We start from the raw sequence: 22,547 nt of genomic DNA, 5'->3' as shown, positions 1-22,547 counted from the left end.
GCCCAGAGTGGCCGAGTGGTCTAAAGTGCTCTCCATTACGAATCAATGCCATCTCACCTCTGTCTGCGTGGGTTGGAGTCTCAGATTCGACCAATGTGGATATGTGAGAAAGCTTGCCAATAGCTTCTCGAGGGTCGGTGGTTCTTTCCCGGGTTCTTCCTCCACCATTAATACTGGCTGCCAGGTATAGCCTATTGTGTGCTGAAAACTTACACTTTGCAATAAACATTTTACCAAACAACTCAAATGAAATGAGCTTCATGATGGAATTTTTCATTCAGGATCTTTCTCTCATTTAACTTTCTTAATTATTTTTCTTTTCAAATTAATAAATCATTAAGTGAAAAACTGTATCTGCTTACATTCTCTTTTTTCATGAATTCAGCCTTAAAATAAATGAAATCTTCCTTGATGTTGATGTTATTTTAATCTCAAAAATATGTTACAGTATCTGCCATCAAATAATTTACATTTCAACTTAGCTGACTACCACAAACCATGAATGTTATCATTGCCATTGTTCTGAAATTGATATTCCTCACCATCTTAATAGTATTTATCATCACTAGCAACTTTGGCCGTTGCTAGTGCATATACATTGATGGACATCCACTAAAGAAACATTGTAGGTGTATTTCTTCAATTTTTTCTGCTGTAAAAGCACACACAGGAAGGGGGAAAGGAGGCACACAGACGCAGCACAGAGGACACAACATTGTGGGAATCCAATGATTCCACACTCAAGGTGCAACACTGATTATGGAGACTGTATTTACAATTTTAATTCACTTCTTGGTGTGAAGGTAGGTTTTTAACTTTGGAAGGCTATTGTTCTAAGGAAAACAATGTAGAATCAAATAAGGGTAGTGAATAGTAATGAATGTTTTGGAATATGACTAAATGGCTCCAAAAGGCTTGAATATCTATCCACAATTCTTTTTAAATATTTATGTACAAGGTCCATGGCAATATGTTGAAAGGGATTCAAGTCAAGAACATAAGTGATAAAATGAAGATGTAAGAGAATAAAAAATATAAAAAAAACAAGGAAAACTAAATATTATTCCAACTTTATTTACTTATTTTATTATATGTTCCACATTGTTTTACATCTCTCTCTCTCATTATTTCACATTTACTATCTCAACATAATTAAACCAACTAAACTCTCTCTCTCTCTCTCTCTCTCTCTCTCTCTCTCTCTCTTGTAGAGCAATATAGAGCAAAGTGGCACAGATCTTGGATAATTTTAAGAACTTAATCATAAAAACATGTGCCATTAAAATAAGATAAAATACAGGCTAATAGTTCAAAGCAAGAAATTATTATTTTATTTTTGTTCATTGTCTTCATCTAACATTTTGTAGATTCAACCAGCTATTTTCAAACAGCCAAAGGCTTTCAATATGAACAAAGCATATGGATCAAACCTCAGACATAAAGCAAAAAAATAATGTTATCACTTAAGTTCAGATTTTTTTCTTAATAAAAATAGTATTATCAAAAACAAAAGTACGCAATACAAGATAGTTTCAAACTCCTGGTCAAATTTCAACAACAAATATTTAAGCCTGAACTGGTTATTCAGCATAGATCCAGCCAATAGAACGGTCAGAATTCAGTCCAGCCGGAGCTTCATCAATCCAATGTCTTAAGTATTGACATAATTCTTTTTACATTTTGGTCAAACTTGGGCCTTGAAATATAAACTGCATGTATGTTTTTATCCGAAACTAGTTCTGCACAACCAAGATTTCAGAAAGTACAGAATTATTAAGCTAACCACTGGTATACACAGATCTGATGGTATATACAGGTTCTGCACATATGTAAATATTTATTTCAATATAAAATGGACCCACACAGAAATAGGGTGGTCATCTAGCATAAATGTTAGCCTTTCAATTTAAAGATGCACATCAGATCAACTAAGCTACAACAGAATCCATATATAACTTGAATGGTGTTTACACTTTGTCTATCACAGAGTCTCCTCTATGTAAAAACTTGGACTTGCCATGTTCATAAAAGAGCAAACCATCAGATATTTGGCAGGTCTGTTGAAATGCATCAAAATGTCCTTAACAAACATGGTATAATTCCAAAGGGGGATATATCTGCTTCAAAGTCTGAAACCTCAAAGTACAGTTGGAACATTAACTAGGTTTTCAAGATGCAAAACCATACTACATTGTATATCTGGTACAAATTTATTGAATTCGTACAAAGTTTTCAGCAGAAATGAAAATCTTGACTCACATGCAGGATGGACAAATTAAAATGACAATAAATACAATTATTTTTATGGCAAAAGATTTAATTTTTAGAAGTACCTCAAACCATGTTTACTGGAAGGGGTCTTACAATTTTCACAGAAGGGAATCACTGTCGTAGGGTCTTTAAATTTGTGGTTTGAACCAACCAAAAAAATCCATGAAAATTTATAACCAATGAATAATAATAAATTAACAGTATCTGGTAGGGCCATAATACACCATATGTGTGGAAGACAGGAGATTACACATTTGACAGAGCCATAATACACCATGTGTGTGTTGGGGGGGGGGGGGGGCAGGAGATAACTGAAGAACTTAACATAATACACTGTATGTATGGAGGGCAGGAGATAACACTAGAATTTGACTGGGCCATAATACACCATGTGTGTAGATGGCAGGAGAAAACACTAAAATATGACAGAGCCATAATACACCATATGTGTAGATGGAAGGTGATTACATTAGAATCTGACAGGGATACAATACATCATGTATGTAGGGGGCAGGAGGTAACACTAAAATCTGATATGGCCATAATACACCATGAGTGTTGATGACAGGAGATAACACTAGTTATTTCAAACAAATGCCATGAAAAAGGAGTGTTTGGAAGGGAATGCATATAATAGGATTCACATGAAAAATTACAACCTGCAGACTTAAGCAAAATATATTAATAAAGTTAATGCTTTTTCCTGTTTACATAAAAAAAATATATGTACACCTCCCCATGAAAATTACTGAAATTTTATAGAATAGGTGTTACTGCTAACATGATAAAACACAGAAGAAAATTGTAAGTAATCCTTATTCCAGGAAATATTCTTCAATGTTCAGCAAGTACACAAGTATAATGCTGGCTGTCTACACTGCTGTTCCTCTTTCCAAGTTCTGTTTAATTTCAGCTGTATAGGATCCATAGAACCTGTCCAGTTTCTTATTGAATTTAGCATTTCTCTCATTAATGTAATCAATATCAGCATCTTCATCATAAGTTCTGCGACGACTGTACTTCGATCTTTTATCAATCCTATAAAAATAAAATAAAAATAAAAGTCTAATGTTTCAAAAATTGCAGGTACAGTCTAAATGCATAATTATTTCATCAGTACATACAGATTACTCCTGAGCATTAATGATTTTTTTAAAAGCAGAAAATTGCTTGAACAAAAAAAATCTATAACTGCCCAACTCCTTCCCGCCTCCTAAAAATAAAAAATAAACATTTTATAATGATCAGACAAACTCTTGACAAGTTTGACAAATTTTAAAAGCCATCCCCACAAGAGACCTAAAATATGCATAACAAATCTTTAGATTTTAATCCCTGAAGGTCCATAAGAACAGTTCAAATTCCACTATCTTATTATGTACAGTGAAATAAACCTCAAGAAACGACACCAGGTGGCACACACAAATTTTACCTTTTTGGGGAAGATGTCCCTTATGTAAGGTTGAAATGATTTTAAAACTTGAGAAAATGAATGAATAAATATTTTATTTATAAGCTGGTTTCCCTTATACAAAAGTCCCCACTAGGGCTGGACTCACTGTTGTCTTCTACATTCCAAAAGAGTGTGTGTGTGTGATTAGGAATTTTAATGTAGCTTTAACAATTTTCAGTCATATCACTATGATGTCTGCAGTGTGGCATTTTATAGTGATGTCTAGCACTGGGGCATCATGTCACAGACATGTAGCATGATGTCCCACCCAGTCACATTATCCTGACACCAGGCCGACCAGTCCTAACACTAAACTCTTAATGCTAAGCGCCGAGCAAGGCAGCTGTTAGTACCATTTTTATAAGTCTTTGGAATGACTCGGTTGGGGATCGAACCCATGGCCTCCTGCATCCGAGGCAAACGCTTTAACCACTAGGCAACACTGTGACAAGTCATTTAACTGGTTTTCTATTTTTAGTAACAGTGGCAATATCTGATGGCAGATCAGCTTCATTTTTAACAATTCTGAAAGATCTTCATGCAAGAATGCCTTTTCTTTCATTTGGTCAAAATCTGTTTCTGCAGTTTCTGAAAAGTACTTTTTATTTTTCATTTTTTTATTTTTAGTAACAGTGGCAACATTTGATTGCAGCTCACCATCAATTGTACAAAACTGAAAGCCATTAACACTAGGATGCTTTCCAGCAGATTTGGTCAAATTCTGTTCATTGTTTCTTATGAAGTCATTTCAGGATTTTTTAGTTTTTAGTAACAACAATTTACTGCATATCAGCATCATCTGAACAAATCATGCCAAGATGCTTCTGTCAATTTTGGTCAGATTCTTTACAGCCATTCTCAAGAAGAAACTATTTCAAGGTTTCTCTGTTTATATCAACAGTCATATCTGAGGGGCCCTGAGTGGCCAAGTGGTCTAAAGCGCTCACTGTTACGGATCACTGCCATCTTACCTCTGTCTGCGTGGGTTCGAGTCTCGGATTCTGCCAATGTGGGTATGTGAGAAAGCTTGCCAGTAGCTTCTCGAGGGTCTGTGGTTCTTTCCGGGGATTTCCCGGGTTCTTCCTCCACCATTAATACTGGCCGCCATGTATGCTGAAAAATGGCGTTAAACCCTACAACAACAACAACAACAACAGTCATATCTGATAGCTGATAGGCATCAGCTGAACAAATTTTAACAAGCTTCATTCCAGGATACCATCTATCAGATCTGACCAAATTCTATTGAGTGGTTCTTAAAAATAAGTCCTCTAGATGCTTTTCTATTTTTATGACAGCATCCATATTTGATAGTTGACTGTCATCATTTAAACAAATCTGACCTGCTCTGATGCTTCTTTTAAATCTAGTAAAATTGTTTAACGCGATTCTTAAGAAAAAGTAATTTACAGCTTTTATCTTTTTTAAGTAATAATGGCCATATTTGATGACATCATCTGAGAGACTCTAAAAGAGCTTCATACCTGGATGCTCTTTAAAGTCAAATTACTTCAAATTCTGTTAAGCAGTTTTTGAGAAGATGCAAACAGCAATTGTGAATGGACCATGGGTAATGGACAGAGGACCATAGCACATGCTAACTTGGTCATACAAATTCAAAAAAACGTACAAAAATGTGAAAATAACTGCATGAAAATTTAATTAGGTTATGTGCACATGCATGCAAAAATGCATGTATGACAATCTTCATCTGTTCACCTCATGTGGTCATTTGCTAAAACATATTAACAAAACATGTATCCCAAAAAGTATAAGTTCAAAAATGTACCAAACCCCCCCCCCATGAAATCTGCTGTAATTGTCCTTGCATCTAATCAGGTAATTTGCAAATGAATAAAAATATGCATATCAAAATTCATTGTAAATCTAAAGTTATTTTTTCTTAAGCATGCCAACTTAGGAAGTTTTTTCTTCCTAAAAAGTTTTTTAAAAATATGCACTACACTCTAAAACAATTTAATGTGAAAATGTGTACTAAATTCTAATGTCCAAGTTCATTTTTGGGGGTTATTGCACTAAAATGGACAGATGGCCCAAAGCAAAACAATATGTATTGCTTTGATCATCACAATAAATGCATAAAAAACTTCGACAACCAAGAACGTCAATAATGAAGCATCTACATACCATTGGGTTAGAATAAGGCTGTGTCATGTTTGAAAACAAATTTCTTTTTTTGCAACACTGATCTCAATATCGTTGAAAAATATGAAATAGCTATATTCAACCCACAAAAATGTAATGCACTCAGAAAATGAACTTCTTTATCATTATATTTACTGAAGTTAACATATTCCATATTTTTGTTTTACTCTGAATAAATTTAGCCCTAAATTCAAATTAAAATGAGTTGCAATAAACTATGCACTGAAAAAAAAAATCTTTATGTTGGGAAAGCATTGACTGATTGAGGTTTGAATTATCAAAGTTTTACAATATGTAAAACACTCTGGTGGCCAAGTGGTAAGAGCGTCTGCCTTGGATGCAATAGGTTGTGGGTTTGATCCCCAGCTAAGTCATACCAAAGACTTACAAAAATGGTACTAACAGCTGCCTTGTTTGGCGCTCAGCATTAACAGGTCAGTGTTAGGACTGGTCGGCCTGGTGTCAGGATAATGTGACTGGGTGGGACATCATGTTACATGTCTGCGACATGATGCCCAAGTGCTAGGCATCACTATAAACTGCCACACTACAGACATTGTAGCAATATGACTGATTTTTTTTATAGAAGTTATGCTAAAAAAATCAAAATCACACAAGATGTAAAACTGAGGGGAACCCCACTACAACACAATAAATGGAGTCTATATCAAAACTAATGTTATAATGAAGTGGTGGCGTTTATTTCTCTAAAGCATTTATATTTCTTCCAATATTTCTCAAACTTCTGGGTTAAGGAAAGTGGTCATTTTGCTGCCAATGATGAATAACTGTTCACTGGATCTGCTGCACTACTTTTATAAGCTGACCAGATTTAGAATGTGTTCATTTTGTCTTACATAGACACTCAGACTTTACCTTGCAACTCTGAAGTTAATTTTGAATCAGCAGTCTTCATCTACATGTGACACAGTTACCTCATCTCCAATTTGTTAATGTGAATGCATGATGAAGAGAGTCCTGTTAAACACCCACCTTGTCTACACTCTAGATCATCTGTCCAATGTTTTAAGTCATGGTATGTAGTATTTATGCAATCCACAAAACTTTTTACATCACAAAAATAGTTGATTCACAGTAATAAATGTACAACTGTAGTTAAACATATATTTACTTTATTGACAGATCAGTAATTTATGTAAACAAAAAACTTACTGTTTCTCTAAATCATTCACCATCCTTTCGACAGCATCCTCCGAGTCTTTGACTTGATGTAACCCCAAGGTGTCAGCAGTTGGGTAAAAGACCTCTCCCCTATAACAAAGTTGAATGACAAATGAATCGATTAACAGAAATATAGACCTAAAAATGTTTTTATAATATTGATACACTTTACTATTTAAAAAAACACAATAGATTTCCTAGACAGGACAATCACTGTAACAGCCAAAAAATGATATCCAGTAATCCCAAGACAGGTCCATTTCTTCTTTCAAACTAATGAATACTGAAACCATCACTAAAACTCTTAAGAAACTCCAATTTGGTAAAAAAATACAATTTTATGACTGAGGTAACATGTTCACAAGATATTTGTATGTAAAGTAGAAAATTATTTTATCATGGCCTCTGACCTTGTGCTAAATATCAAAGACCAATGAACTTGTCTCAGAAAATTTCAAAATATAACCAGATGCCAAGTTTGGTTTAATCTAAATATTCTTCAGATACACACACAAAATGGATCTGATAAAAATCTATTCATACTTGTTTGTTTTATTATACTGACAAGCCAGTACATCTAAAATCTTAATTCAAAATCTTAATTCAAGACCTCTGACCTTAAAATCAACTGTATTGTTGTTGTTATGGGGTTTAACGCCATTTTTCAACACACGATAGGCTATGCATGGCGGCCAGTATTAATGGTGGAGGAAGAATCACCGACCCACGAGAAGCTACTGGCAAGCTTTCTCACATACCCACATTGGCCGAATCCTAGACTCGAACCCACGCAGACAGAGGTGAGATGGCAGTGATCCATAACGGAGAGCGCTTTAGACCACTCAGGGCCCCCATTAAAGAGATACAAATATCTACAGGAGAATGAAACAAAGAATGATGGATACTTTAAATCAATCTCTTGCACTCTCTCTTTCCTGAAGATCAATAATAAAAAATCTCTTACAACTTCTCTTTTTGCCTTTGATACTGCTCTAAGTCTGGTTTCATAGCTTTGGTCAGTCTTTGATACTGTCGATGGGTGGCAGATTCAAAATCTGAAAATACACATCAGATGACAGTTATACCAGTTTTATGACATGTCATCACCACTACTGGGAGAAAACATGTAATGATAGACAATAGCAGAAGGTATTGTCTCAAAAAGAGGATTCATTGTAATGCTGAAAAAGAGGCTCAAGTGGGTCTGATATTGCTCACTTAGGAGTAGACATGTTAGCTTGTGAATGCAAATTCACACATGTATTGAAACAGTGGAGGGTAAAGAAGAGTTTGGATCATACGGTTGCTAATTTGTCTGCTAAGGTGGATTCGTCATGCGTCTTCTTTTCTTGATGATATATATAGGATAAATTTCACAACAAAACAAGTAATTTATACAATCAGCATTCTTCTCTTGATCTCTCCCTCTACCACTATGTAGCACTGATTTGTAACTTTGAAACTGTTCATGTCCCTCCCTTAAAGTACATATGCTTACTTGGCAAAATAAGGGGAGGTAATCTATGCCAACAGCATGGATCACTGGGTTTGGCCCTTACCTCAATGAGGACATGCCTCTTAAGTCATAGCATGTGAACCATTGAGATCCTCATCAAAGAGAGCCGTGGTGACTCAGCAATTACTGGTCTCATGACCAGCAAGATTAAGGGTTTGATTCCAACCATCCAATATTCTCATTAATATTAATGGAACTCGTTCATAACTGCACTCATCTGAGACCTTAATAAATCAAGCTACATACCAAATCTGATAAAAACTCTGATCTGAAATATTACCTCTAGAGTGAGCACAAGCTCAGCCAATCAGATGCATGATCAAATCATTGATACAAAGGATGTAGCTCTTATTGTCTGCAGTCTTGATGACGTAAGTTTAAAAACCTAATTTGACCAAGAGGCGCTCTGCAAATATTAGGTATTTTTGATGGAGTGACAGGTGTAAGGTAATTTGCATTTGCAAAATGCACAGTGGAGGAGAATGCTGACATACCTCTATGCTACTATGATGTACTGTGGCTGAAATTTCTTTACATATTGTACTTGTGGAAATTATACATGATCTAAGCACATAGGTGACCAAAATAACTGCTCCCCTCCACTTCAAAAATCAGCCTGAATTAGTCCAAAAGAATACTAACTTTAGCAATTATAATAAGGAAAAACAAACTTTGCTAGAGTAGGCATTAACAGATTCTGAAAGAGCAATGAATAAATTACAATATATATAAATTTGCCTTTAAAGTCTAGAAGTGAAAATGACCAAGAATAGCTACTAGGAGATTTTTTTATTGGTGCACATCTGAAGGCCAAGCTGTATAATCTGTAACCCAAATTATTCATATCAATTAAACACCAAATTAAAGGGAATTAAAAGTTCTTTTAACAACAGCTAAGATATACATGGTCTTTTTTTTAAATAGCTGGATAACCAGTGAGGAAAACTAAGGAAATTTGTTTTCTTTAGATAAAAATGAAACCCTATGCAAATAACAAAAATGTTGAGTGCCAACCAAAGTCTGATTAGAACTATGTCCTTTAGAGTGTTCACAATCAGATGCACGATCATTTCATTAATATGCAATGCTGTTGCTCACAATGGAACACACTTTACAATATAAGTTTAAATACCTAATCAGGTAAAAGTCTATCAGAACTTTAGTGTCTATAGTACACATAAGATCAACCAATCCAATGCATGATCACATAATACTGTCAATAATCAATCTCGTCTAAGACCTAGATGACATATGCTTATACACGAAATCTAATCCAAATCAGATCCAAAACATGACTTCTAGATTGTTAACAAGTCTGCCAATCAGATTCAGGATCATCTCATTAAGATGAATATATCTTGCTCATTTCCTTGATGATTTCAATATTCCATGTGAAATCAAAACTGGATCTAGAGAGGTTACAGGCTCAGCCAGTCAGACGCAGGGTAACTCAATAATATGCATGACTCTCATTCATTACACCGCTTGTCTGATATCTTGATGATATAAGTATATACTCCAAGTTTAATCAAAATCAGATCAGAAACATTGTCTCCAGAGTGGTAACAAGCAAACCAATAAGGTGCAAGATTACCTCATTAATATACATTGATCTCACTCACATTCAAACCCAAGACCAATGGATGACAAGTCTGAAGCTCCACCAACTGAATTATCATAGCTTAAGACAACATTACCTGAGAATCCTAGATCAGGGTTCTTTTTCTTCTTTTTCCTTTCCCATCTTTCTGCCTCATCAGCACCAATGTGAAGCAACTTCACTCGATCATAGTTCTCACCCTTTTCTTCACACTCCTAGCCAATGAAGGGAGATAAATCATGACTGTTATGCTTTGAAGTTATTCTTTTGAATGTGCATTTTTTATATAGTTCATAACAATGAACTACAACTTTTAAATACTTTGCAAAATTCAGGACAATTAACAATTAAGTCTAACTGTGAAACTAAAATGTCTAATGGCTGCTTGATAGGTTAGTTTGAATGGCATAATTAATGCAATATTGGTTGTATCATGACGATGAAATGGGAGCTAACTGCCTTTCATACGTACATGCAGAGGCAGCCAGCCTAGGCTGGCCTTGGTGGGTATCAAATCCTCCACACTTGGATTACAAATCTGACACTCTCCCAACTGAAGTACTGAAAATGACCAATACAATATATTAAGGGGGCGCTCACCAGTTATTATGTACTTTTGAGAGAGTGACGTCTGTAAGGTGAAGTTGTTTGCATTTAAAACATGCACATTGGAGAGAATGGCGGCATACCTCTTTGCTACATTAATGTAATGTGGATGATATTTATTTGGATATTGTACTTTTGGAAACTGTACACGATTTAAACACACTGCTAACTAAAATGAATGATGAATGATCCCTTGTGCTAAAAAATCAGCCTGAATTAGTCTAAATTTCACTATCCACAGCAGCTATTAAAATAGGGAAAATGAATTTTGCCAGACTAGACAATACCAGCTTCTGAAAGTGCAATGAATGAATTACCAAATATATAAAATGTAAAAGAAAGTTATTGGCTCTTTTTTATACAATTTACCTCTGAAGGTCAGGAAGTGAAAATGACCAAGTGGAGGTAGCACTTTTTTGAAAGGTGCACATCTGGAGTAAGGGCAAGCTGTATACTCTATAACCCATATTACACCCATCAATCATATACCAAAATAAAGGGAATTAAAGGTTCTTTGAATTATACCTAAGATATACAAGGTCTTTTTTAAATAGCCAGTATAATCAGTGAGGAAAGCTGGGGAAATTCATTTTCTTTAAAATCCTAACCCTATGCAAAATACGAAACTGTAGAGCGCCACCTAAACAGCTTTCTCTGCATCTTCTGAAGCAATGGGTTCAGACAAAAGTATAAGACTGCAGGGGCTAAACATGAATTTTAAGGGGACTTCTCGTTTTGGACAGTATAGGAAGAAGTGGGAACTGAACAGAGAGAAGTGGAAGCAAAGCAAGAAATGCAATATATATATATATATATATATATATATATATATATATATATATATATATATATATATATGTAACACATTTTACACTGGTTTTAAGCAATACTTTATTTTTTAGCTGAAAAATCAGTATTATGTTATATGCTTATAATAACTATATTTTCTGCGTGTATACAAATTATTATATTCATGCACACTGTAATCATACTTGAAAGTGTATGCTTGGAAGGAGATATGTGTAGTGTATTTTGGCCATATGACTTTAAAAGACCACATTGTAATTAATTTTAACTAATACAGTAATGAGATTATAGTCTTGTAAGTTGGTAAAATGCTTAATAAACTACCACTTAATTTTTACTTTCTGAAAGTTCTGTATAAAATAGCAGTCAAAGAGATTTTTTAAATTACTTTGAAACAACCCCCTGTATCATTACATTGAGCAAAGCGCATGGAACTTCATACCATACTGTTCACCCTTACTGCACTGTTGCCAATTAAACATTACTCCAACTATTCAGAGACAACATTATGATGCATTATTGTCAATATATGATTGAACTATATACTCTTCTTTACAACCGAATCAACACAACCAAGAACATGTATGGCTCCATGCACAACATGCGAGTGCTTCTATTATTTAGAAAGAGGGATTTTCTTAAATTAACCACTCACTTTCAAGCTTCATTACAACAATCCAGTAATAGGACTGCAAATGTATGGTTTTGTTATTTGCCTATTTACTTGCAGTAACATCATGCATTGGTTAAATACTATTTGTTTCACTGCTTTTTTCATATTTCACCAAAATGAACTTCAGAAACCATCCTTGACCTTACAAAGTTGCAGCGCTTTTATAATTCCACAACATATCATTTGTCCCATGTTTCTGATTACATTATTAAGATAATCTTCTATTATATAATATATAGACTTTGCTTTCTATGACTTGTACATTTTCATTAAACTATTTGCTGAATTATTTATGAAAACAGACTGTCTAATGAAGTCTAATGAAGTAGTATTTCCTAGATACAGCCATGTCTGCCATTATAGGTTCACTTATGGTTTCAAACTGATTTTATATAGAAAATAACACAAACACAGTAGTTACAATCTTCATTTAAAAATTCAAATTAGAAAGAGTTCTCCACCAATTATATCCTAAAACACAAATTTTTATTTACATGTTGATGTTTACACATCAAAACAGAAGGTGGCATGTTATCATCATTAGGTATAAACTTGCGGAAATCGAGCAGTGATAACTTGCACTGGAAAGGGTTTAAAGTCAGTCAGCTATTAAAACATATCATTTTGCCTTGGGATGTAACACTACACTACCCGAACATGCTGGCTACAGCAAGGAGGCATCTCAAAAGTCTTAAACTACTGTAACTCATTATATGTCTAAAAAAAAAAAAATCACAGGTGAAATTGTTTTCACTTTCCTAACTAAAAAAATGCAACGTCTTTAGGTGACTTAGTCTTCCACTTCACCTAGTAGCAAGATCCCTGAGGCTGGGTCAATGCAACTATGAAACAAACAAAAAAGCATAAATGTTGCAAATGAAGATGGCTGCAAAGTTACAACTTGTAAACTAGATTGCTAGATTGTTCTAAGACCATACTGATCAAGGATCTTACATGATTGTATCTTTTTTTCCCCTTCAAACAAAGTGATACACTTTTATTCTGCTCACTGAGATGAAAAGGTATAAAACGGTTAATAAGTTAATAAGTAATCAGGGAAATATCCATTTTTTTAAATTCCAGGATTGACAAAAGAGTCAAGTGAATTCTCTACATTCAGGGGTATAGCCAGGAATTTTTTTTTTTCACAAATGAGGACATGCACTATAAGCAGAGCTGCCAACCCTCCAGACTCCCAATTAGTGAAAAATTATGTCATGACACTACCTTCATCCACTTCAATGCTCAGTACTGCATTATACGACAATCCCAAAATAAAGCCAAAACATATTATTTATACTGATTACATGTACTACTTTATTTGCAGCCAAATTTACTGATATACACAAACTTAATGCTATTTGTCATGCTGTGGCAGTCTTTAACTTCCTCAATCAGGCTATGGTAAATTTGTTTTCAAAACTATTCAGGCTTCTTGCCTGCTGGTTAATCTTCATGACTAAAATTTTTCAGCACCAAAGTTTGTTTTATTTTTCCTCACAATAGGAAATAACCTTTCACTGTCACTGTTGCTGATCTCCAACTGAGAAAGACAGGTTATGTTCAACAAGAAAGCTCACAAACAATGTTTCAGCACTGGTAGCATGCAGGACTTGTAGGTGGCTCAAAGTACTCCAAAAGTGAAATCTGTTGGGGGTGCAGTAGCAGTGTGCTTTATCACTTCATTCTGCCACATGCCCACATTGCTTACAATTTACCTGTCATACATGTACTATATAATAATATTACTACATGGTACATGTATGACAGGTAAATTGTAAGCAACAATGCCAGCCCTTGTGCACTTTCCCAATTTCCCAATTGTAAAATTCATGGCACACTACTGTGCGAAAAGCATAATATACATCAATGTTTGATGGATGAATGCAAGACAAAATTTTGGTGTACTCCAATCTATTCTTCACTTTTTATGGAATACAAATCTTTTTCCTTGAAGGTGAAAACATTTTAACTGCAGTGTATCTTAATTACGAAATCATATTAACAAAGAAGATGTCGAATAGTGAACAATTAGTGGTGTCAGCTCATGCGTGAAAAACTATGAACTCAAGCAAATTACATTATATGCTAATCTTTCAATCTCAGAAATTCCAAAACTCGGAAAAACTGTCATCATGTAGCTTCCAATCTCTATGTGCTTTATCAAATTGTGCTATCAATGTACTTCCTCACATTGTCTCTACCACCATGCCCAATATTAAAATTTGTGTCACTCTGTGTGCAAAAAAGTATAATGTATATCAGTATTTGATGGCTGAATGCATGGTAAATATTTGGTATATTCCAAACTTCACTTTTTGGGCAACACATTTCTTTTTACTTGGTGGTAAAGACATTTTCAAGATGCGATGCCGAACGGTAATTCAAATCAGGCCCAGTTTCTATCAAAAGCATTTGTAAAACTACTCTCATACATATAGATTAAAATACGCTAACATGCTTGCTACTGGGATAACTGTACCAATTGGCTATAGTTCTACTAATATCACAACTAGCAGTACCAAACCGTTTTGGCAAGTGCTGATATTACAACTAGGACTTAATGGGAAAATTTAAAATAATTGAGAATCAAGGAATTCGTGATTTTTTCTTTGCATGCGATGTGAATCCATGAATCGCTGTAGAAAGTCTTGAAATTCACACCAAAATCGTGAGGGTTGGCAGCTATGTATAAGAGGGTTTGAGCAGAAGGGGTCCATCCTAGAATTTTAAAACAAGCTATTTTGATTGTCTGTCTTATACATGTGCATGTACCCTGCTATGCCACTTCTGACACACTATGAATGTTGTTGAAAACATAAAGCATTACAAGACATTAACATATTTAAGTAACAACAGCAAATTACATATCCACCCCATATTTAACAGTCTTCTATGTAGATAACTGAAATTTTGTTCAGAAAAGCTTTTCTTTTTTCAGTCAGTCATCCTGATCTTTCGCTTATTGGCCACAAAATCAAAATGATTCTTCTTTACCCGAAGTACAAGTCATCCCTAAAGTTTGGTTAAGGTCTGTGATATAGAATTAATGTTAGGGCTGCTCTATTTAAACATACATGGCACCCAGGGAAGGCACTTTTGGAAAAATATATGCCAGGGAACTTTGACTTCACATACTTAACATTAAAATGATAAGAAAATTCTAAATTGCACATATGGGTGAGTACCCCACATTAAAAGTACCTTCCGTGGGTCCAGGGTATGTTTTACTGGAATAGCCATTACTGACAATGGACAGAAACCATTTTTCTTCTTTCTGTCACAGTGACCTTAGTTTTTGACCCCAAACATATATGGAGTTCTTCTTTATCCCCAAGTGCAAATAAATGACAAAATTTAGTAACATTACAGACAGCGGAGAAACTAAGTTATTTGGTAGAAACAGTTTTTCTTTTTCAATAAACTGACCTTTGAGCTTTTGGCCCTGAAATAACAGGATTATAGCCCAAGTGCAAAGCCATCGAGAAAGTCTGGTAACTGTAAATGGTGAACAAGTTGTGTGATTGTTCAGGAATAAAATTAATAACACAAAGACTGAATAATGGACAACAGACAAGATAATGTGCTCCACCATAGGGTGGGTGCATAAAAAGATAATGAAACAAATCAATGAAAGTCCAAGATTCATTTTGAACAAAAATATGTACTTATTTTGAACAAACTTTTCTTTTTCTTTCCTCCTCTTCTTCCCACTCAACACGTCTTTTTTTGGCCTCAATATTTGCTGGCTGCTTGTTCCTCTTATCTTCCTCTACAACCTCCTGATGGTTCAGCTTTCTGGCTTCATTCTGCCAAAAGCAACGAGGGAACTGAATTAACATCAACATGATATCTAGAACTATTTCTATATTCATATTTATAAAGCCTGGACTATAATAAAAACAGAAATATTTAATTTTCAATATGTACTACACACAAGTCATCACTGCTTCACTAAACACAATTTTTATATCTGCTTTACACTCTTATGTACAAATGACAGCCTTGACAGCAGCAAAATAAGCTGGTGAATTTCAGACTCATGTTTTAAGAGATGAGCTCCTTGTTGATTTTCAAACTAAAAGTACACAGCTACATTTCTTATGAAACTGACAGGAACTTTGTTTCAATGATTTGGTTACACTGGTATATACCAATTATGTACCTGTAAATTTTGTCTCTGTGCCAGAAAAAAATGAGACTGTTGGTAGTTGTGTACAGAGAGTCTATAAAATGTATTTGAGTCTTGATAATTAACTGTCAAACATCAAAATGCCAGAAGCTGATTTATTCTTTTCATTCAATGGTAGTCCCATATTAATACCAACTTTAATCAGTGAGTTAGAACAACATCATAGTATCAGAAGAATTGGTTTATCACATTGATGGATTCTGGTTGTGTAATGGTGTATACGTGCAACATTATTCTGCCTAACTAATTTGTTAAAATGGACAACATGCAGTTAGGTCTGGAGTTTCCATGCTTATCAAACTAATGAAACACAGTATCTGATTGCCACTGCAGTTAAATAAGTGAGGGAGCCTATGTACCAGTCATGTATGCATTTAATCATCTTAAATTAAATATAAATTGTTGTTTTATAATATTAATTTTGCTTAGCCAATGACTGTTCAATACTAATTACTGAATGCTCTGCACTTTAACAATGCTGGCCAGGTACTAAAATGGGTCAAGAAAAGAGCATGTCAAGTCTAATCCTCATAATATAGGGTAGTACAAATCTGTTTATCCATAAACATAGATTTCTTTGTGACATTTTTACTGCACTACATTCCATCTTGATTGTACCAGATCACACCTTTAGGCTGATATAATCCAAAGATGTCACATACTTTTAACATCGATTCTGCCATATGTACTTCTCGGGACATGTAAATAATGACCTTCCAAAGGAATATGGATGCATGAGATCCAAATAAAGTGAATAACTGCCCTTAAATATATATAGAATCAATTTTTTTTAAAAATGCCACCCATTACTGAAATAATCAGAGATTAATGCATACATGACCTGTATGACTTTTAGAATAGAAGCCAGTTGCATCACGTGTAGTTACTGTCAAATCAAGGCATGAAGCCATCAAAGAGATAAGCTGACTCTCCTTCTGATGCTATAATGCGTGACCAACTGCTGGTACACAAAGCAAGATAAGTTAATGCACCCCTATTTCTGCTTTATAGATATTAATCCAAGCTTTTATATTTTTTGTTCAAATAAATTAATAACCACATGCTGTCTGCCAAGGGACCAGCTTGGTTTGGATTTGCCCCTTTCTATTTATAGAAGACTGTAAGTCTTATGATCTAATAAACCATGCTGAAGTTAAAAGATTTCACTCAAGCCAAGCCACTAAAATTAAACATTTTATGAGGTGCATGTAAACTCTCTAACTATTTACTTTATAACTCTGAATCAAAGTCATTAATTGTGTGTGGATTATGTTGGTGACTTGAATGAGATTATGTAGTCCAAGTTTCCTGACACTTCCCAACCCGTATTAGATATTTTAAAATTTATGTTTGGGGTGTGGAGTCAGAGCCAATTGGCTGTTGAAAAGTTGGAATTCACCACCATTTGAAGAAAGCCAGATTCATGAAGCACTGAGAACGTATCAGCAATGTTTATATTGGAATCATGTGACTACCATATTGACATGCACTCACTGCTCAATGAATCTGGTTTTCTCCAGATTGATGCAATAGATTTCTAGTCATTGTTCTCAGAATTAATATACTGAGAATTAAATATGCTTTAGTTCTTTCTTTTACAAATATTGTGACTATCGATATTTTCAAAAAATTTTGTACAAACAATATTGGAAAGGTTTTTTCATTCATATCACATGATTACTGACCTCTCATGTCATGGACATGTAGGATGCGATATTTGTTTGGTCATGTGACTAGCCATGCAAGTGGCAAGTACCAAATCAAATTTACTCAACAATGCTGATTTGTTTCATCTGTCAGTGTATTCAAAGCATAATGAAAGTTATACTCATAATTTCTGACAAATTAAATCATCTTTCTATGGATTTGATGTCATTATGGCTCTATTTAAGGTCATTTAAATTTGCTAGGCCTGTTACTAAGCAGCAACACTACACCTCCACAATGCAGTGGTAATGAAATCAATCTTTCGATAGGCCACTGACTCTGACCCCAGACTCCAAAATTTATGTCAAAATATCTAAAATGGGGTGGTAAGTGTCATAGGAAACTTGGACAAGCAATTACATTAATGTCATAGTATTTAATTTTTGCAGTTTTCTATTATCAATGAAGCTCCCCATAAAGATAGAAATGCATTCATTTCATTTTCTTTCAACATAATTTTCCCGAAATTATGCAAATGATAAACCATTCATTGATGATACTGGCTGATTCGCATTTGTACTAGTAAAATCTGGACTTCTACCGACCTTATCTGTCCTTGCTGGTACAAAGTACTGGTAGTTGCTCAACTCTAGTGGAATTTCTGATGCTACTGTGTAATATTATATCTCACATATTGTACCAATGGATGAACCATAAGATTCATACAAAAATCAAAATACTTTGAAATGTTGGTGTGTGTGTGTGTGTGTGTGTGTGTGCTGTTTTTTATTTTTTTATTTTTAAAGTAGCTTTAACAATTTGAGTCATATCACTATGACATCTGCAGTGTGGCAGTTCATAATGATGTCTAGCACTGGGGCATTATGCCACAGACATGTGGCATCATGCACAAAGAGTCACATTATCCTGGCACCAGGCTGACCAGTCCTAACACAAACCAAGCTAGGCAGCTGCTATTACCATTTTTAGAAGCCTTTGGTATGACTCTTCCAGGGTTTAAACACATGACCTCCCCCATTTGAAGTGGACGATCAAACCACTTAGGCCAACAGAGTGGTTGAAATGGAGGTCAAAGTGACTAAGTTTAATAGTGGTAAATAGTCTATTATGCATATCAGAGTTGACATCTTTGTAGCACTAACGTTTGCTCACAGGGGCTCATATAATTGTTGCTTACAATTTACTTGTCATACATGTACTATATAATAACTACAAAGAGCTGAATGGAATAATACCTTCTCATTGGCCAACAGAAAACAAGTTATAAATAAATGCAGGACTTCATTTTCTTTTAACACATTAACCCCTAGCGACGAGTTAATGTGGCAGGAGGTAGTAGCCTACTGCCGAGCTCTGTAGCGTCAGTCATGATCATGCATGATACACTGAAGTGGGTGGTATTATAGAAAGGTAGACAGATGTAGCTCTACAGTGATACCAAATAATCTGGAATATCTAGTTGCACTACAAAATACAGATTAAAAAAACTCATTTTTTGGACCCTACTTTTTTCTACCCAAAATTCGCCCATGGCCGGAATCCAATTTTGCATCCGGATTTTAGACTTTTTGGTCTCAGAGCTAAGGCAAACCGGTATGAACTGCAAACAGATAGATGAGCCTTTGCAAAAAGTAGGATAAGATAAGCATCTGGAATAAAGAGTGGCCTTGATACAAAAATAATGGCTCCGTTTAGCCAAAATAATAAATTTACAAAATCCAACTTTTACCCTTCTGCTCATGCGCGAGTCAAATAGCCAATGAAAAACAATGTTTCTAACACAACTAGGCATTATGTTATTGAAAGATCACCCAGGATTTGGTGTTTTCGGATCTATTCAGAAATAGCTTTCAAAATGTGTTTCCTACTCGATTTTCAGGTGGAAAAGACAAAAACCTCCAGGGGTTCATGTGTTAACCAATGAGAGGACAGTATTCCATTCAGCATGATTTCACTTGTATATTAAGCGGGCACGATCACAGCCATGCTGAGCAGTAGCATGGGAAAATGGTCTGGCATTCCTTAAAGGTATGACAGTAAGCTAAACTTTGGATACAAATGCAAAGTCAAATGTCTGAGCTAAACATCGTTAACAAATTTATTATGCTATGCAAAACATAGCTTCAAACAACAGCATTTATTTTTAAATGGGTCAAGCAAGAAAGGAGAGAAGTGTTATTGTAGTTATTATACAATACATGTATGACAGGTACATTGTAAGCACCGATACGAGTCCCTGTGCGTTTGCTATAGTCAAAAAATATATATCACCATCTAGGAAATACGAGATGATTGCAAAGATTTCGAACCATACTTGCTGCACAGTTAATCAGTAATTTTTTATTTTTTTTTACACTGAAAGTAACCCACCATACGGAGCTGAAGATTCTTCAGCCTATCAAGCCTTTCCTTCCTCGTCTGAGCTGAATCCCCTCCTCCAGATGATGAAGGTATGGAATCTAAGGCCTGCGTGAAGATCGAAAATATATTAAAAGCTATATGTGAAAAGACTGTTACACAGCTTCATTTATGAACAAACAATCTCTTACATACGCAGTACCTACTACCTGTCGTTACTTTTGTATTTCGTAGAAAACCGTGAGCAGTTTATTCTGAATACGCATACAAATGAATGAATGGCAAGCAAACTATTTTTCAAACAAAATAAATATAAATGTATGCTTTGTTAGATTCTTTCCTATTTGTCTCATTCAACGTATGTTATCTGTGTAGATTTGAATATAAGGCTAAAATTATAAAGATCTGACAACAAGATGTAAATGTCGAACGTACCGACGCCATTTTTCTTTCTGTACTGTACCTTTTTTTCCTCCACTTCGTGGAGAACCATATATACAAATATGATTTATCAAGGTACTGGAAAGAACAGTAAATATTAGGTATTCTAAAATTTATTGTAAATGATTAATTGCACTTTTGCCCCCAGATATGTGTAATGTTAGATCGTATCTTCAAAATAATTTTGAGGCTCTCTATATTCAACTCTTTCAAAAAATAAAAAATAAAAAGCTTGTCACAGCAATCTCAGCCACACAGTGCAAATCAAACTTTCATGTGCATGTTGCATGATTCACCTAATAAACATAATAATATATGCCACTCCCCCGAAAAAATAACAAAATAAAAATAAAAAATAAAAGATTTAACAAAATCGCATAAAAGATTTTGACTACGTTCGATTGTGCCGGACACAACCCAGCAATACAGTGGCGCTCCAGCGCAGAAATATTTGCAGACGGATGGCGGGGAGGGGGCGGCAAAACATGCAGTTGTCAGCTATTACGTTTTAGAACATGTAGTGGTCAGCTATTACGTTTTATGCATATAGACAAACAAATGTTTAGAGGTGAAATCCGGGCGGGGGTGCCCCCTTGCCCCGTATGCGGGAGCCCATACTTTAATTTGTTGATATCTAACTGAGGGCCAGCAAGGGCGTCTGGATACAGTATTGTCTGTTTGTTCTGAGCATTAGAGAAGATGTAAAATGGAGTCACGAATTATTCCAAACCACCACCAGCCAACCCCCGGATCCTCCGCATCCAAAGGCACAAAGATTAGAGGAAAACTTATTTTGACATCTGCCCCACCACTCCCTTCAAGGGGGAGTTCACAAGCTATTTACCCCAGGTTCCGAGGAGGAGCCTCCTAGAGTGATAATTTTGTCGGACCTTTGTTTCGACTACCAAAAGCTTTGGGTCAGGTGCCATTCTTTCTTTTCTTTCACACTCCGGTAGGCGAGGACCTTTTGCTTTTTTCCACCGCTCTATTTGCAGTGGTGTAAACCAATATACTGTTCCAGTAGTATGAGCCAAGAAGTGTTTTTCCCCCCACATAGTAGCAAAAGAGGTATATTCCAGTAGTAGGGGCAAACAAAAAAAAAAAAAAAAAACGCATACCTAACACTCTGTGGCAGTATCAAGGTAACTGTTGCCTCTTTTCTAGTAACCCAGCCTTATGTTCGTATACCAGCCTCGTTTACACGTCTACTCCATATGATCTTTTGGCCAGTAAGCACCGGAATAAAGGTATATAGGCAGAAATTGAAAATAATCAACAGTATAGGCATCAAAATGACTTAGCAACTCCAGGTTCGGAAAAAAAAAAACTGGAAAGGCGCGTTTGGGAGATTTGGGCAGCCAATGTGGACAGAGCCAAGACAGGCAACGAACATGACTTGTTTGTGTGTGCGTAGGTCTCCAGCGAAGATTTGAGGGCAGAAATAGAGAGGTAGAAGAGCAACCGAACAAAGGGAGTTCTACTATTATAGTGGATAAAGTGAATGAGGTGCTGCGGTGCGGCAAGAGTTTCGTGGTAAAACAGAAGAATTACAGCAACACCTATACGGTTTCAACTCCAACCGGAGAAAACCATCGACGAACTACCCACTATGCA

At 35.3% G+C, this 22,547-nt stretch overlaps 1 protein-coding gene across 1 annotated transcript; it reads right to left on the bottom strand.

Moving 5' to 3' along the window:
• Positions 1 to 1,058: 1,058 nt before the first annotated feature.
• Positions 1,059 to 21,059, bottom strand: LOC149801221 (pre-mRNA-splicing factor SYF2-like). The gene is made up of 7 exons (XM_089955280.1): positions 20,928 to 21,059; positions 20,505 to 20,600; positions 15,958 to 16,083; positions 10,286 to 10,403; positions 8,037 to 8,127; positions 7,064 to 7,162; positions 1,059 to 3,309 (listed from the first exon to the last, which is right to left on the bottom strand). Exons 1-7 carry the CDS (start codon positions 20,934 to 20,936, stop codon positions 3,144 to 3,146), a joined length of 705 nt encoding a protein of 234 aa, XP_089811406.1. The 5' UTR covers positions 20,937 to 21,059; the 3' UTR covers positions 1,059 to 3,143.
• Positions 21,060 to 22,547: the final 1,488 nt, after the last annotated feature.

This window comes from Sinohyriopsis cumingii, chromosome 4, assembly GCF_028554795.1.
Source record: "Sinohyriopsis cumingii isolate HCF-2022 chromosome 4, ASM2855479v2, whole genome shotgun sequence".
Lineage (NCBI taxonomy): Eukaryota > Metazoa > Mollusca > Bivalvia > Unionida > Unionidae > Sinohyriopsis > Sinohyriopsis cumingii.
The sequence above is the reverse complement of the archived record's forward strand: the minus strand, read 5'-3'. Positions and strand labels throughout refer to the sequence as shown.